The following is a 14,893-nucleotide window of genomic DNA, read 5'->3' as shown; positions in this document are numbered from 1 at the left end:
GTCCCAGTGGGGTCTATTCCCTCCTGTCAGCCGTCTCTCCGTGCCGCCACAAGGACTTTCCCCTGTTGTCAGCTGATCTTTCTCAGCAGTCACTGGACGAGTTCAGATATTCAGATTCCAAGAACACAGGATGAGATGTTACTATCCTTTGTGCAAGCACTTCCAAGAGTTCATGAGCAGTGAGACTGGTGAAATTTGGGGAACGCATCATCAGTAGTGTACCTTTGGTTCCTAGGGTGTTTCAGCCTTTCACACTATACACCCTCCCCAAAGGCGGCCAGCGACAGGGTGATCAATCCTACGCTTGCGTCCCATTCCCAATTAGTCACAGGAGTTGCCTTGTTGTTAATAGCCAACATCCCATGGGACTATGCATGGCAGGGGCGTCCTCCTCCCTGAGTCAAGCATTGTTGACCACATACCTCCTGGCCCTCTCACTTCGGGGCCCAGCTGGGGTCTTTCCTCTTCATCCAGAGCCATTGACTGCTGCCTTCTGCCGCCTCTGATACAGCTTTGATTGCCGAACGCTGGCCATTGACTGCTGCCTTCTGCCGCCTCTGATACAGCTTTGATACAGCTCTGATACAGCTTTTGATAATATATATATACGAATTGGCAAGGGCACTAGAACAGTCTGCTGCACTCACTTCTGTCATCATGAAGTGCTTTGAGAGACTAGTCAAGGATCATATCACCTCCATCTTACCTGCCACCCTAGACCTACTTCAGTTTGCATACCACCCCAACAGGTCCACAGACGATGCAATCGCCATCACACTGCACACTGCCCTATCCCACCTGGACAAGAATAAGAGTAAGAATGCTGTTCATTGACTACAGCTCAGAATTAAACATCATAGTACCCTCCAAGCTCATCAATAAGCTTGAGGCCCTGGGTCTCAACTCTGCCCTGTGCAATTGGGTCCTGGACTTTCTGACGGGCCGCCCCCAGGTGGTGAAGGTAGGAAACATCTCCACTTCGCTGACCCTCAACACTGGGGCCCCACAAGGGTGCGTGCTCAGCCCCCTCCTGTACTTCCTGTTCACCCATGACTGCATGGCCATGCATGCCTCCAACTCAATCATCAAGTTTGCAGACGACACAACAGAGGTGGACTTGATTACCAACAGCAACCAGACGGCCTACAGGGAGGAGGCGAGGGCACTTGGAGCGTGGTGTCAGGAAAACAACCTCTCACTCAACGTCAACAAAACAAAGGAAATGATCGTGGACTTCAGGAAACAGGAGCACCCCCATATCCACATCGACGGGACAGCAGTGAAGGTTGAAAGTTAAGTTCCTCGGTGTACACATCACGTACAAACTGAGATGGTCCACCCACACAGACAGTGTGGTGAAAAAGGCGCAGCAGTCACCTATAACCCTCACAAAGTTTTACACAATTGAGAGCATCCTGCCGGGCTGTATCATCGCCTGGTACGGCAACTGCACCGCCCTCAACCGCAAGGCTCTCCAGAGGGTGGTGTGCTCTGCCCAACTCATCACCGGGGGCAAACTACCTGCACTCCATGACATCTACAGCACCTGATGTCACAGGAAGGCCAAAAAGATCATCAAGCACAACAACCACCCGAGCCACTGCCTGTTCACCCCGCTACCATCCAGAAGGTGAGGTCAGTGCATCACGTGCATCAAAGCTGGGACCTAAAGACTGAAAAACAGCTTCTATCTCAAAGCCATCAGACTGTTAATCAGCCATCACTAACACAGAGAGGCTGCTGCCTACAAACAGACTTGAATCATTGGCCACTTTAATAAATGGATCACTAGTCACTTAAAATAATGCCCCTTTAATAATGTTTACATATCTTACATTACTCATCTCATATATATATACTGTATTTCATACCATCTATTGCATCTTGCCTATGCCGCTCGGTCATCCATATATTTATATGTACATATTCTTATGTGTATTAGGTAGTTGGTGTGGAATTGTTAGATTACTTGTTAGATGTTAGATATTACTGCAATGTCAGAACTAGAAGCACAAGCATTTCGCTACACTCACATTAACATCTGCTAACCATGTGTATGTGACCAATAAGATTTGATTTGATTATCACCCAGCCTCACCCAACTAGAATCTGAAGTCAAATGTCTACTGTTTGCTGATGATCTGGTGCTACTGTTCCCCACCAAGGAGGGCCTACAGCAGCACTTCGATCTTCTGCACAGTTTGTCAGACCTGGGCGCTGACAGTTAATCTCCAAAATAGGTCCAGTTGCCAGGACCACAAATACAAATTCCATCTAGACACCATTGCCCTAGAGCACACAACAAACTATAACTGAACATCACCACCACAGGTAACTTCCACAAAGCTGTGAATGATTTGAGAGAAAAGGCAAGAAGGGCCTTCTACGCAATCAAAAGGAACATAAAATTTGACATCACAATTATGATATCTCAATCAGTTATAGAACCCATTGACCTTTATGGTTGTGAGGTCTGGGATCCGCTCACCAACCAAGAATTCACAAAATGGTACAAACACCAAATAATGCATGCAGAGCAGAATTAGGACGATACTCCGCAAAATCCAGAAAATAGAAGCCGTTAGAGTCTACAACCACCTAAAAGGAAACGATTCCCAAACCTTCCATAACAAAGCCATCACTTACAGAGAGATCAACCAAAAGAAGAGTCCCCTAAGCAAGCTAGTCCTGGGGCTCTGTTCACAATCACAAACAGACTCCACAGAGCTCCAGGACAGCAACACAATTAGACCTAACCAAATCATGAGAAACAAAGATTATTACTTGACACATTGGAAAGAATTAACAAAAAAACAGAGCAAACTAGAATGCAAACTAGAATGCTTTGGCCCTGAACAAAGAGTACACAGTGGCAGAATACCTGACCACTGTGACTAACCCAATATTAAGGAAAGCTTTGACTATGTACAGACTCAGTGAGCATGTCTTTGCTATTGAGAGAGGCCGGCAGTAGGCAGACCTGGCTCTGAAGAGAAGACAGGCTATGTGCACTCTGTCCACAAAATGAGGTGGAAACTGAGCTGCACTAACCTCCTGCCAAATGCATGACCATATTAGAGACACATATTTCCCCTCAGATTACACAGACCCACAAAGAATTCAAAAATAAATCACATTTTGACAAACTCCCATATCTATTAGGTGAAATACCAGTGTGTCATCAGAGCAGCAAGATTTGTGTCCTGTTGCCACAAGAAAGGGCAACCAGTGAAGAACAAACACCAATGTAAATCCAACCTATATTTATGTTTATTTATTTTCCCTTTTGCACATTGTTACAACACTGTACATAGCCATAATAAGACATTTCAAATATCTATATTCCTTTGAAACTTGTGAGTGTTATGTTTACTGTTAATTTTTTGTTTATTTCACTTTTGTTTATTATCTATTTTACTTGCTTTGGCAATGTAAACACATGTTTCCCATGGCAATAAAGCCCTTTGAATTGAATTAAATTGAGTAAGTGAGTGGTGGGGAGGGCGTTGAGAATGAGCACTGCAAGCAGGCAGCTGAGCCACATGAGTGAGAGGAGACAGAGCAGCATATGTGCATGTCGTTTTACCAGTTGTAGGTAGGCTATTTAGATTGTCATTATGGAGACACCTATTTCCAACCCTTTTTCCACAAAATTAAATGTACATACCACCTCAACCAGCCTGACTAACCGGTATCTATGTAGCCTCGCTACTTTTGTAGCCTCGCTACTGTATATAGCCTATAGTCTTTTTACTTTTGTTAGATTTCTTTACTTCCCTATTGTTCACCTAATACATTTTTTGCACTATTGTTTAGAGCCTGTAAGTAAGCATTTCACTATAAGGTCTACACCTGTTGTATTCGGCGCACGTGACAAATAAACTTTGACTTGATTGGTTGAGGCCAATCCACCACTGCTTTCACCTTTCCAGGATCCATCTGAATATTGCCCTCAGCAATGGCATATCCCAGAAAGGTGATTGCAGAGCGGTGGAACTCACACTTCTCAGCTTTCACGAACAGTTGATTGTCCAGGAGGCGCTGAAGGACCTGTCTGACATGAAGAACATGTTCTTGTGCAGATCGGGGAAAAAAACAGGATGTCATCAAGGTACACGAACACAAACCGGTTTAGCATGTCCCGGAGCACATCGTTGACCAAAGTCTGGAAAACATGACCTGGTACTCATAATGTCCACTGGCTGTGTTGAAGGCTGTCTTCCACTCACCCCCCTCGTGTATCCAAACCAGGTGGTAGGCATTTCGAATGTCCAACTTGGAAAATATGGTGGCCCCCTGGAGAGGTTCAAACGCCGAGGAGAGGAGAGGTAAGGGGGGTAACGATTCTTGTCAGTAATGTCATTAAGTCCCCGGAAGTCAATGCACGGATGCAGGGTCTTGTCCTTCTCCACAAAGAAAAACCCTGTGCCGACAGGAGATGCAGACAGACGGCCCCAGTGGCCAGAGACTCCTCTATGTACTCTTCCATAGCTTTGGTCTCTGGTTTGGACAGAGAATCGATTCAGAGGTGGTGTAGTGCCTGGGAGAAGAGCAATGGCACAATCATAAGGACGAGGTCATGGTATTCTGTGGGGATAGCAGAGACATCCACAGTCTTGCTAACATCCAGAGGAAGACGACTTGAGGAAGGCTGTGCTGCTTGAAGGCAGTGGGAATGGCAAACTGGGCTCCAACCCAGGATGGAGCTTGTGGTCCAGTCAATCATCGGATTGTGCTTTTAAAGCCAGGAAAATCCCAAAACATGGGGAGATGCAATGAGGAGGAACTGTATTGTCTCACTGTGTTTACCAGAAACCCGGAATTGAACGGGCACAGTACAGACAACAGTTATTATTCAACCTTCGTGAGCATTCCCCAATTGATTACCTAGCTCTTCCCAACTGCATAGCTCAGGAGTATCCAACTCACCCGTCGTAGATTCCCGAGAGTGCTCGGTTGGCTTCGAATCCTCTCTGAAGAGCTACCTTCGGAAACTTCCGGATTCCCTTGGAGGTGAACGTGCCAAAGCGGGTGCACGAGTGTGCCCGAGACCAGACCTCCTCTCACTCTTGCATTCCCTTAGGCATCCATCAATTTTAATGGTAAGGGCGATGAGGGAGTCCAGATCCATCGGCAATTCCCGAGCAGCTAGCTCATCCTTCACCTCAGATAATCCGTGCAAAAAAGTATCAAAAAGAGACTGCGGATTCCAGGCAATCTCGGCGGCCAACCTGTGAAAATCAGTCCGCATAGTCTGCCACACTACGGGAGTTGACGTAAATCAAGCAGTTTACTGGCCGCCTTTCTCCCAGAAACCGGAGACTCAAATACCTTTCTCACGTCTGCCGTGAATTCCTCCAGATGACCACAAATGGCAGATTGTTGCTCCCAAACTGCCGTAGCCCAAGAGAGCACCCATCCCGACATTAGCGTAATAATATACGCTACTTCGATCTGTCTGAAGGAAACGAAGATGGCTGTAGCTCAAAAATAAGCGTGCACTGAGAAAGAATACCCCGGCAGGATTCCCCGAATATCGTTCCGGGGGAGGTAAGCGGGTTTCTCGGGGAGCCGGGATAGGCTGTACAAACTCACCACAGATAGGGGGATTTTTTTTCTCCAGAGGTGGCAGGTAGCCTCTGAGCTAACTCCCTGATTTGCTCCATAATAGCCTTTAACCCATGGTCATGGTATTTCGTCAAGGACCTGAGCCCTTCCAAAAGGCCCTGTACCAGCTCCTCATGTCTCCTAATGGTGGCTTCCTGCAGGGAGACAGCGTGGCGGAGCTGGTCCAAGTCTGCTGGGTCTGTCATGGCCAGTTCGTATTATCAAGGCACAAGGCGAGACCCAGATGCAGACACAGGAGGCAGATGGTTAGAGTCTTACAATGTTTAATAATTCAAAGGGGGTAGGCAAGAGAATGGTCATGGACAGGCAAAAAGGTCAAAACCAGATCACAGTCCAGGAGGTACAGAGTGGCAGAGAGGTTTGTGGTCAAGGCAGGCAGAATGGTCAGGAAGGCGGATACAGAGTCCATAAATAGGCAAGGGTCAAAACCAGGAGGACTAGAAAAAGGAGAATAGCAAAAGGGAGTACAGGGAAAACACGCTGGTTGACTTGACTAAACATACAAGACAAACTGGCACAGAGCGACAGGAAACACAGGGATAAATACATTGGGGAAAATAAGTGAAACCTGCAGGGGGTGGAGACAATCACAGGAACAAGTGAAACAGATCAGGGCGTGACACCTGGAGCTGTCAAACGGATTTAATCAGTGGTGGAAAAAGTACCCGTGAAATTCACCCAGTGAAATACTACCTGAGTAAAAATCTAAAAGTATTTGGTTTTAAATATACTTAATTTTTAAAAGTAAATGTAATTGCTAAAATATACTTCAGTATCAAAAGTAAAAGTATAAATCATTTCAAATTCTTTATATTAAGAAAACCAGACGGCACCATTTTCTTGTTTTTATTTATTTATGGATAGTCACGGGCTATTGCCATCACTCAGACATAATTTACAAATGAGGCACGCGTGTTTAGTGAGTCCGCCAGATCAGAGGCTGTGGGAATGACCAAGGATGTTCTATTGATAAGTGCAGGATTTTGACAAATTTCCTGTCCTGCTGAGCATTTAAAATATAACGAGTACTTTTGGGTGTCAGTGAAAATGGATGGAGTAAAAAGTACATACTTCACTACATTCCTAGTAAAAGTTGTCAAAAATATAAATAGTAAAGTACAGATACTCTGCAAAAAACGACTTAAGTAGTACTATTACTTAAGTACTTTACACCACTTGATTTAATAAATAGGCTATTTTATAACTTCAGTTTATTGTTGTTGTAGCCTTGTGTTATTATGCAATTATTAATGCCAATGTTTAGTAAATTAAATTGAAAGTTATTAATTGTGATCATGGTTACAGTTCTATCACAATTTTTTATATAATTTTTAATAGAATGCATTAGATTGAAGGTAACAGTCAGTCAGATTAGGCTACAGGTAAAGAAAACACTGGCTGTTGTTGACAAGCATAGGCCTAGTCAGTTCATATCCATATAATTAAAATTTGATTCAGTGATTGAAATGATGACCCTATTCCAAAAGGCTATTGGGCAATGGAAGCACTTCTTACGTCAATCTCCTCACTATTCATGTTGAATAAATTAGTCTGTCAATTTGAACTAAGCAAGCTGCTAAATCATTCATCTTGCCTACATCTTGCCTAGGCTACTGTAGGCTATCTGACATGAGATGTAGGCCTATCAGGCGTTATAGGCTACCTGCATCTAGCTAGCCAAACCATAGCAAGGTTGAATTACAATCATAAACCCAGATTTTAGTCAGTAGGCCTAGCCTATGCCTATGGAAATGACAAGTCAATCTAGCAAATAGGCCATTTATAACGGTTTGTAGTCATAACATCTGGCACATAATAAGGGCACAATTGCTAGAAAATAGCCTAACATTTTGTAATGACTTTCCTCTTCTTCTGACGAGGAGTAAGAGATATCGGACCAATGTGCAGCGTGGTAAGTGTCCATTTTAATATATAAAACTGAACACTACAAAAATACAAAATAACAAAGTGAATGAACAAACGAAAATCGAAACAGTCCCGTATGGTACAGACACAGAAGACAACCACCCACCAAACACAATAGAAAACAGGCTACCTAAATATGGCTCCCAATCAGAGACAACGACTGACACCTGCCTCTGATTGAGAACCATACTAGGCCAAACACATAGAAATATAACAACAGAACAAAACATAGAAAAACAACATAGAATGCCCACCCCAACTCACGCCCTGACCAAACTAAAATAAAGACATAAAAAAGGAACTAAGGTCAGAACGTGACACATAAGTTTTTTGAAATTTAATAAGGGCAAATTATATTTTCTCTTGCAACATACTCAAATTCCTTTATTAGTCACATTATAGCTTACTAGACTGATTATTTTGATGGAAACCTTCTTTGGTCGTTAGAAGTTAACCTGTTGGGGATGGGGGCGCTGTTTAGACTATTTATGCTAATTTGGCTAATTTTTTAAACGGCTTCCCACAAAATCCTTGATCGTACAATATGCATATTATTATTATTATTGGATAGAAAACAGTCTATAGTTTCTATAGGAGTTGAAATTTTGTCTCTAAGTGGAACAGAGCCCATTCTACAGCAATTTCCCTGACATGGAGTCAGATTTGAGAAATGTTGGCCACTCTTCTGAAGTCAGTTAAAAGGGCACTGTCGTTGCTATGACTATACGGACACTTCTTACGTCTTCCCCTGGATGCCTTTACGTGATGACGATTCCAACGGGGTCGATTGCGCGTTCACAGGCCCTACAAATGAAAAAACCCTGAAGCTAGTCATTCTTTGGGAGCTGCGTCATGAGCCTAGAGGACACCGGCGCGCACCTGTTCCAAGCGTTAGTTTAGCCTGTTATATTTCTCCGGTCATCTTTTCACTCGTTATAGGAGGTAAAAACATCATAAGGTAGTTAATTTAAAGCGTTTTATAGCAATTTATATCCGTTTAGTGCGATTTTGGGACATTTATTTTTGCAACGATGTGAAAAGTTGGGCACGCTTTTCAGTTCATCCCGAACGCAGTTGACATTTCCACATGGCAAGAGGACAGCTTTCCACCAAAAGACGATTACTCCCAAGAAAGGATCCTTTGCCCAAGATACTGATGGAAGAACAGCTCAAGGTAGGACATTTTTATTATGATAAATCGTGTTTCTGTCGAAACATTTTAGTGGCTTAGGACGCCATGTTTTTTGACGTAGCTTCGCTTGGCGCAAACTGTATTGAAAAGTAAGGATAAATTAAAAAATGTAATAACGCAATTGTATTAAGAATTAAATTGTCTATCAATCCCTGTCCACCCTATATTTTTTAGTCACGTTTATGAGTATTTATGTATAAGAGTAGATCACTGTCTAAGTGGCGCAAGGACTTTTTCTTTACCAGCTTGTCTACATTTCACATTGTCTAACCATGATTTTGGTGGCTAAATATAAACATTTTCGATCAAACTGTATATGCATGTTGTAATGTGATGTTACAGGAGTGTCATCGGAAGAATTCTGAGAAGGTTAGTGAAAAAATTAATATCTTTTGGCGATGTTGACTTTTATCGCTCACTTTGGCTAGAATCAATGCTGGGCTGCTAATTGCTATGTGCTAAGCTAATATAACGATTTATTGTGTTTTCGCTGTAAGACACTTAGAAAATCTGAAATATTGTCTGTATTCACAGGATCTGTGTCTTTCGATTCGTGTATGCTGTGTATTTTTACGAAATGTTTGATGATTAGTAGTTAGGTAAACACGTTGCTCATTGTAATTATTCTAGTCCATTTGTGATGGTGGGTGCAATTGTAAACTATGCCATCTACCTGAAATATGCACTTTTTTCTAACAAAACCTATCCCATACCATAAATATGTTATCAGACTGTCATCTAATGAGTTTTTTTGTTGGTTAGGGGCTATAAATATCTTAGTTTAGCCGAATTGGTGATGGCTACTGGTGTTGGTGGACAAATAAAAGATGGTGGATTATGCTAATGTGTTTTTAGGTAATAGATGTACATCTTTACATATTGTGTCTTCCCTGTAAAACATTTTAAAAATCGGAAATGTTGACTGGATTCACAAGATCTGTGTCTTTCATTAGCTGTATTGGACTTTAATGTGTGAAAGTTAAATATTTTAAAAAAATATTTTTTTTGAATTTCGCGGCACTGGTTTTTCAGTGGGGGGGGGGGGGGGGTGTGCCGCTAGCGCCACGCTGATCCTAGACAGGTTAAGTCGATATCCCTTCTTATTTCACTCAATAACGTTATTGAAAAAGGGTTTATTGGCTAAATGTGGCAACTTCTCTCTTGCTGTGAAAAACCCCCATCTTGGCTAGCTTTCAGGGCGTTTTGAGTAGTCATTGGGCTAGAAATTTTAACTAGACCGGGTAACTATGGGGCAGAACATACGAGGTTGGCTTAGATTATTGACATGTAAACTATATTTCATTTCCAATGTTTATTAAAAACATAAAAACATTTGCACAATGAGCACTTGTTGTCTCTCAAATACTTTGTTACAGTTGTTTGTTAGCTAGCTAGCAAATGTTTTGCCATATTAGCATTGACATGAAATCAGTCAAAACACCTCAAAACAAGACGTGTTATAAAGACAAGATGAAACCAGCCTCTTACGATTCACCACATGGCCATTTCTTGCTATTCTTGCTAGCAATCTGGCCACCCAGAATCTCAATAGCTGACTTCTGCACAATGGAAGCTCGCACATTGTTTTCATGACGTTGTCAGCTAACCCGTCTATAGGCTTACAATTTGTCAAGCACAAATGACTCTCACAATTTTAACTATAGTTTGTTTATGAGTCTAAAAATATTTAATTGATGGCTAAAGTAATTGATCCATTGTCAAATGCACCGTTAAAGGATTTAACAATTGAAAGTATTTTATTGAGGTGAACCGTTTGTGAACCTGTTTTTGCCATTGGACCTGGGCATCAGACTCCAGATCTTTATTGCAGAGTTATGTCAATGAGGTGCTCGGTTTTCAATTGGCTTACACTTATCATATGGTTTGTGTAGGCTGAAATGTGGTGTGTTTGGATGCTATCGGAAACTTTAAGATTTGTAACGAGCATTCGTTGTTACACCCCTGTAATTACAGACTGCAATTACCACTAGTTACAGTTGTTATTACAGTGTAACTATGAATTATTACAATTAATAACCATACTTGTTACAATGTAACTATTACACTATAATAAGGACTACTTAAAATGAAGTGTTACCAGAATTGTCATAATATTGTGGGCAGGCTAGCTCTGGAGCGACACACAAACTGCTACCACAATTCAGTTAAATAATTCCTGACAATATTTTTTTTGATCATTCTCTTTTGCGTTACTTGTTTATTTTCATATTTGTCTCATTATTTTGAGATGCAAAGGGAAACGGCAAGCTAAGCTGTTGTGCAGAGCACTTATAGCCAGAAGAAGAAAGAAAAGGACTTGAATTTAGCACAGGCCAGTGGATCTGTGGATCTCCCAGCATGAGATATGACAGCCAGCTGAACTGTGTAGCTGCTGCATAACTGGACTTAGATGGAATAGCAGGCGACAGCAGCCTGAGGGGGTGGGCTGCACAGGGGCTTGTACCAATGATTTATACACTAGATGACTGATAGGGGGGCACTGAGTTGAAGCCACCATGCCGCCATCTTGGCACTCCCCCACCATTGTAAAAAAACACATTTTGGAAGCTATAGAAATGCATTTATTAATGTCTACATTTGTTTTTGCCAAATGTATTCTATTACAGACACCTTAATGCTTACTGTTTTGTAATACTAATCTTACTGACACTACAACATTTAAATACTTAGATACATACATTTTGTCCTTGAAACATTTAATTGAAATACTGCACAATTCCATTCATTCCTATGGAGGATTGCTTTTACTGGGGAGTGCAAATATGGCTACCCAGTGGTGTCAAAGCCTCTTAATGGCCAATATATAGCATCAGCAATGCAATGTTTATACACATCATTGTACTGTACTCACAGTTCTCTGCCGCTGTTGTTCTTTGATCCTTTTCCTCAGTCTGAAGAACTCTTTGTGTTGCCGTGAAACAAAGTTTACTGCTGCATACTCCAGCAGTGCAGCGAACACAAAAAGAAGACACACAGCCATCCAGATATCAATGGCCTTCACATAAGACACCTACACAACCCACAAAATAAATTAATAATGGTTAGAATCACAACTTTTACATGCAGGTAAACAACACGGTGATGGTGCTCTTAGTACAGGAACGTTCCCACCACTGAAATAATGTGGGGGCCTCCCGATAGGCTCAGTGGTCTAAGGCATTGCATCGCAGTGCTAGCTGTGCCACTAGAGATCCTGGCTTCGAGTCCAGGCTCTGTCACTGCCGGCCGCGACCAGGAGACCCATGGGGTAGCACACAATTGGTCCAATATTATCCGGGTTAGGGGAGGGTTTGGCCGGCAGGGATGTCCTTGTTCCATCGTGCACTAGCGACTCCTGTAGCGGGCTGGGCGTAGTGCACGCTGACATAGTCGCCAGGTGTACGGTGTTTCCGCCGACACATTGGTGCGGCTGGCTTCCGGGTTAAGTGGGAATTGTGTCAAGAAGCAGTGCGGCTTGGTTGGGTTGTGTTTCGGGGGAAGAACGGCTCTCGACCTTCACCTCTCCCGAGTCTGTACTGGAGTTGCAGCGATGAGACAAGGCTGTAACTACCAATTGGATACCATGAAAAAGGGGTAAAAAATAAAATAAATAATGTGTGATAATTGGGTAATAAGTATAGAACTGGTAGTTTCTGAGTTAAATCATATTTTTAAATATATGTTTATTGACTATATGTTGGTTGTCCAAACAGAACACCTAAGCAGAATACAATATAATTTCTCTCTGACCTTAGGCAGAGATGCCCTGGACCCAGAGCTTTGGGTTGTCATGGTGAGCACTGTGGTGATACCAAGGCCCACTCTAGCCGGGGCGGCGTCCATGTTGATCCAGAAGGAGACCCAGGAGAGGATAACGGTTAGCAGGCTGGGGATGTACATCTGGATCAGGTAGTAGCCCATCTGTCTCTCCAGGTGGAACTTTACCTCGATGCAGGCAAATTTACCTGCCAGCATGCCAGATGGTTGGAGATGACATTTTTTATTTTATTTTTATTTCACCTTTATTTAACCAGGTAGGCCAGTTGAGAACAAGTTCTAATTTACAACTGCGAGCTGCGACACTGTCATAACCTCTTAAGGATTGGACCCTTTAAAAAAAATGTTTTGCCTAAAATGACAAACCCATATCTAACTGCCTGTAGCACAGGACCTGAAGCAAGGATATGCATATTCTTGATACCATTTGAAAGCAAACACTTTGAAGTTTGTGGAAATGTGAAATAAATGTAGGAGAATAGAACACATTAAACCCCCACATCTTTGAAATGCAAGTGAAAGGCCAAAATGTATGTCTATGTCCTGGGAAATGTTCTTGTTACTTACAACCTCATGCTAATCACATTAGCCTACGTTAGCGCAAACGTCCCGCGTGGGGACACCGATCCTGTAGAGGTTTTAAGCAAAGTGTGGCAATAGCATACCATTTGGGAGTCCAGAATCTACCTGTGTTGTAGTGCTTGGTGCAGTAGCCCAAGTCTTTCTCTTCTTTCAACACAAACTGAGGAAGCATCAGGTCATCAGCCACCTGGACAGGACCAATGTCCAGCCACTGGAAACACAGGTCATTCATGGTGTAGCCAACTAGAGCACAGAGGAGAAGAAGGGAGAACATGGGTTTCTTTTATTCATGGTATAGCCAGCGACAGAGGGAGTTTATTTATAAAGTTGTCAACAGCAAAGCCTGTCTAGTCAAGTGTAGAGAATGGGGAAAAAGAGGCGTCAGGGAGTGAAACTAGCCAAGTGCAAAGAATAGATAAAAAGAGGGAAAAGAAAACTCACAGCTTTCCAGCTGCATAGAGCATGTCTGAATGTCCATGGGGAAATTCATCAGATCCATGGGGCAGGACAGGATCAGAGTTAACCTGGCTCACAGAACCAGGAGCACATAGTGAGAAGATGAATCGAAGACAGGTATGGGGAGCTTTGTACAATCTAACATTACCTGTGGCTTCAAATTGAGTGTAGAAAGTCAAAGATGTGAACTTTTGCTAATTATTGTTACTGATCACGTTATAACATTTTATTATCTATCAATATGAGGAGACTACTGTTTTAGAGACACTGGTCACCTGATACTGTAGAGGACATTCCCATCTTGAAATATCCGCAGCAGTTTGTTGTCTGTGGTGACTTCGTGAAAGTTTGCCCCCTTTTCATTGGCAAAGAAAAGGTCAGGTTTCCAGATGGAGTCCAACATGGAAGGATCCAGATCCAGAGAGTCGTCAGGGTACTCCTTATAGGCCAGTCGCGGGTCGTTCCATTGTTGACGTAGAAACACATTGAGACGATAATCCTATGGTAGTTATTGTACAAAAGAGACTATTAAATGGAGCGAACAGCCACTGTTTGGATGAAAGGTGGATGACGATAGTGAAAAGACCCTCACCATTGTGGTTTCTGTGATGGATCCAAAGCTGTTGATGAAGAGGTTAATGGTGACGTTCACAGGAGGACCTGAAAAATCGTCCATAAGAAACTCAGCCATTCATATGTGATATATCTGTAATATAAATATAAATGCCATGTTTCACTTTATGCTGCTTTCTGAAACAGGCAGTGTTCTTAGCTTCAGATGTACAGTAAAATGCATTACTCATACATGTTCATTCATACATGTTTATTATCTCACTGAAAAAGATGCAGCATCTGTGGCAAACACAAACTGATCAGAAAACATTTTCAGGTCTACAGTATCTAAATTGCAATGACATGAGGATTGTATTGTCTACCATTGCATAATGGAATAACAGCTCTCTTAAATGCATATTGGGGCAAGTTGTCTTGTATTAGATTGAGTTATCACAAACAGACAGAATAAAATGGTGTTGTCATTTCCAATACACTCCCATTAGTATATTGCATCTCTCAACTACTGACATCCTACATTTTTCATAATATAATTTCCTAAGAGGGTATAATTTATTAATTCTACTTGAGTTACATTAGTGTATTTATAGACATCAGCAGGGAGTTACCCTGCAAGGCATGTACTGGCATATTTCAGTGATGTGGAGCAAGCATGAAATATATATGACGAGATGTGACCCCTGAGAAATGAAGAGGAAGTATGTCAGAGGGAATCTGCTGGCTTCGCTGGCTGTGAAGAAACAAAATGAACTAGGCCTG

At 42.3% G+C, this 14,893-nt stretch overlaps 1 protein-coding gene across 3 annotated transcripts in view; it reads right to left on the bottom strand.

Annotated features, from left to right (window-relative positions):
- The window catches only part of LOC129868635 (glycine receptor subunit alpha-4-like), a 42,068-nt gene that overhangs the window by 25,653 nt on the left and 1,522 nt on the right, over positions 1–14,893 (bottom strand). For all 3 annotated transcript variants that reach the window (XM_055942783.1, XM_055942784.1, XM_055942785.1), the window contains 6 exons: positions 14,154–14,221; positions 13,837–14,060; positions 13,547–13,629; positions 13,211–13,348; positions 12,497–12,711; positions 11,619–11,777 (listed from right to left, as the gene is read on the bottom strand). In XM_055942783.1, coding sequence (XP_055798758.1) covers positions 11,619–11,777; positions 12,497–12,711; positions 13,211–13,348; positions 13,547–13,629; positions 13,837–14,060; positions 14,154–14,221 — 887 coding nt within the window. The remainder of the gene's footprint in view (positions 1–11,618; positions 11,778–12,496; positions 12,712–13,210; positions 13,349–13,546; positions 13,630–13,836; positions 14,061–14,153; positions 14,222–14,893) is intronic.

This window comes from Salvelinus fontinalis, chromosome 13 (assembly GCF_029448725.1).
Source record: "Salvelinus fontinalis isolate EN_2023a chromosome 13, ASM2944872v1, whole genome shotgun sequence".
Lineage (NCBI taxonomy): Eukaryota > Metazoa > Chordata > Actinopteri > Salmoniformes > Salmonidae > Salvelinus > Salvelinus fontinalis.
The sequence above is the reverse complement of the archived record's forward strand: the minus strand, read 5'-3'. Positions and strand labels throughout refer to the sequence as shown.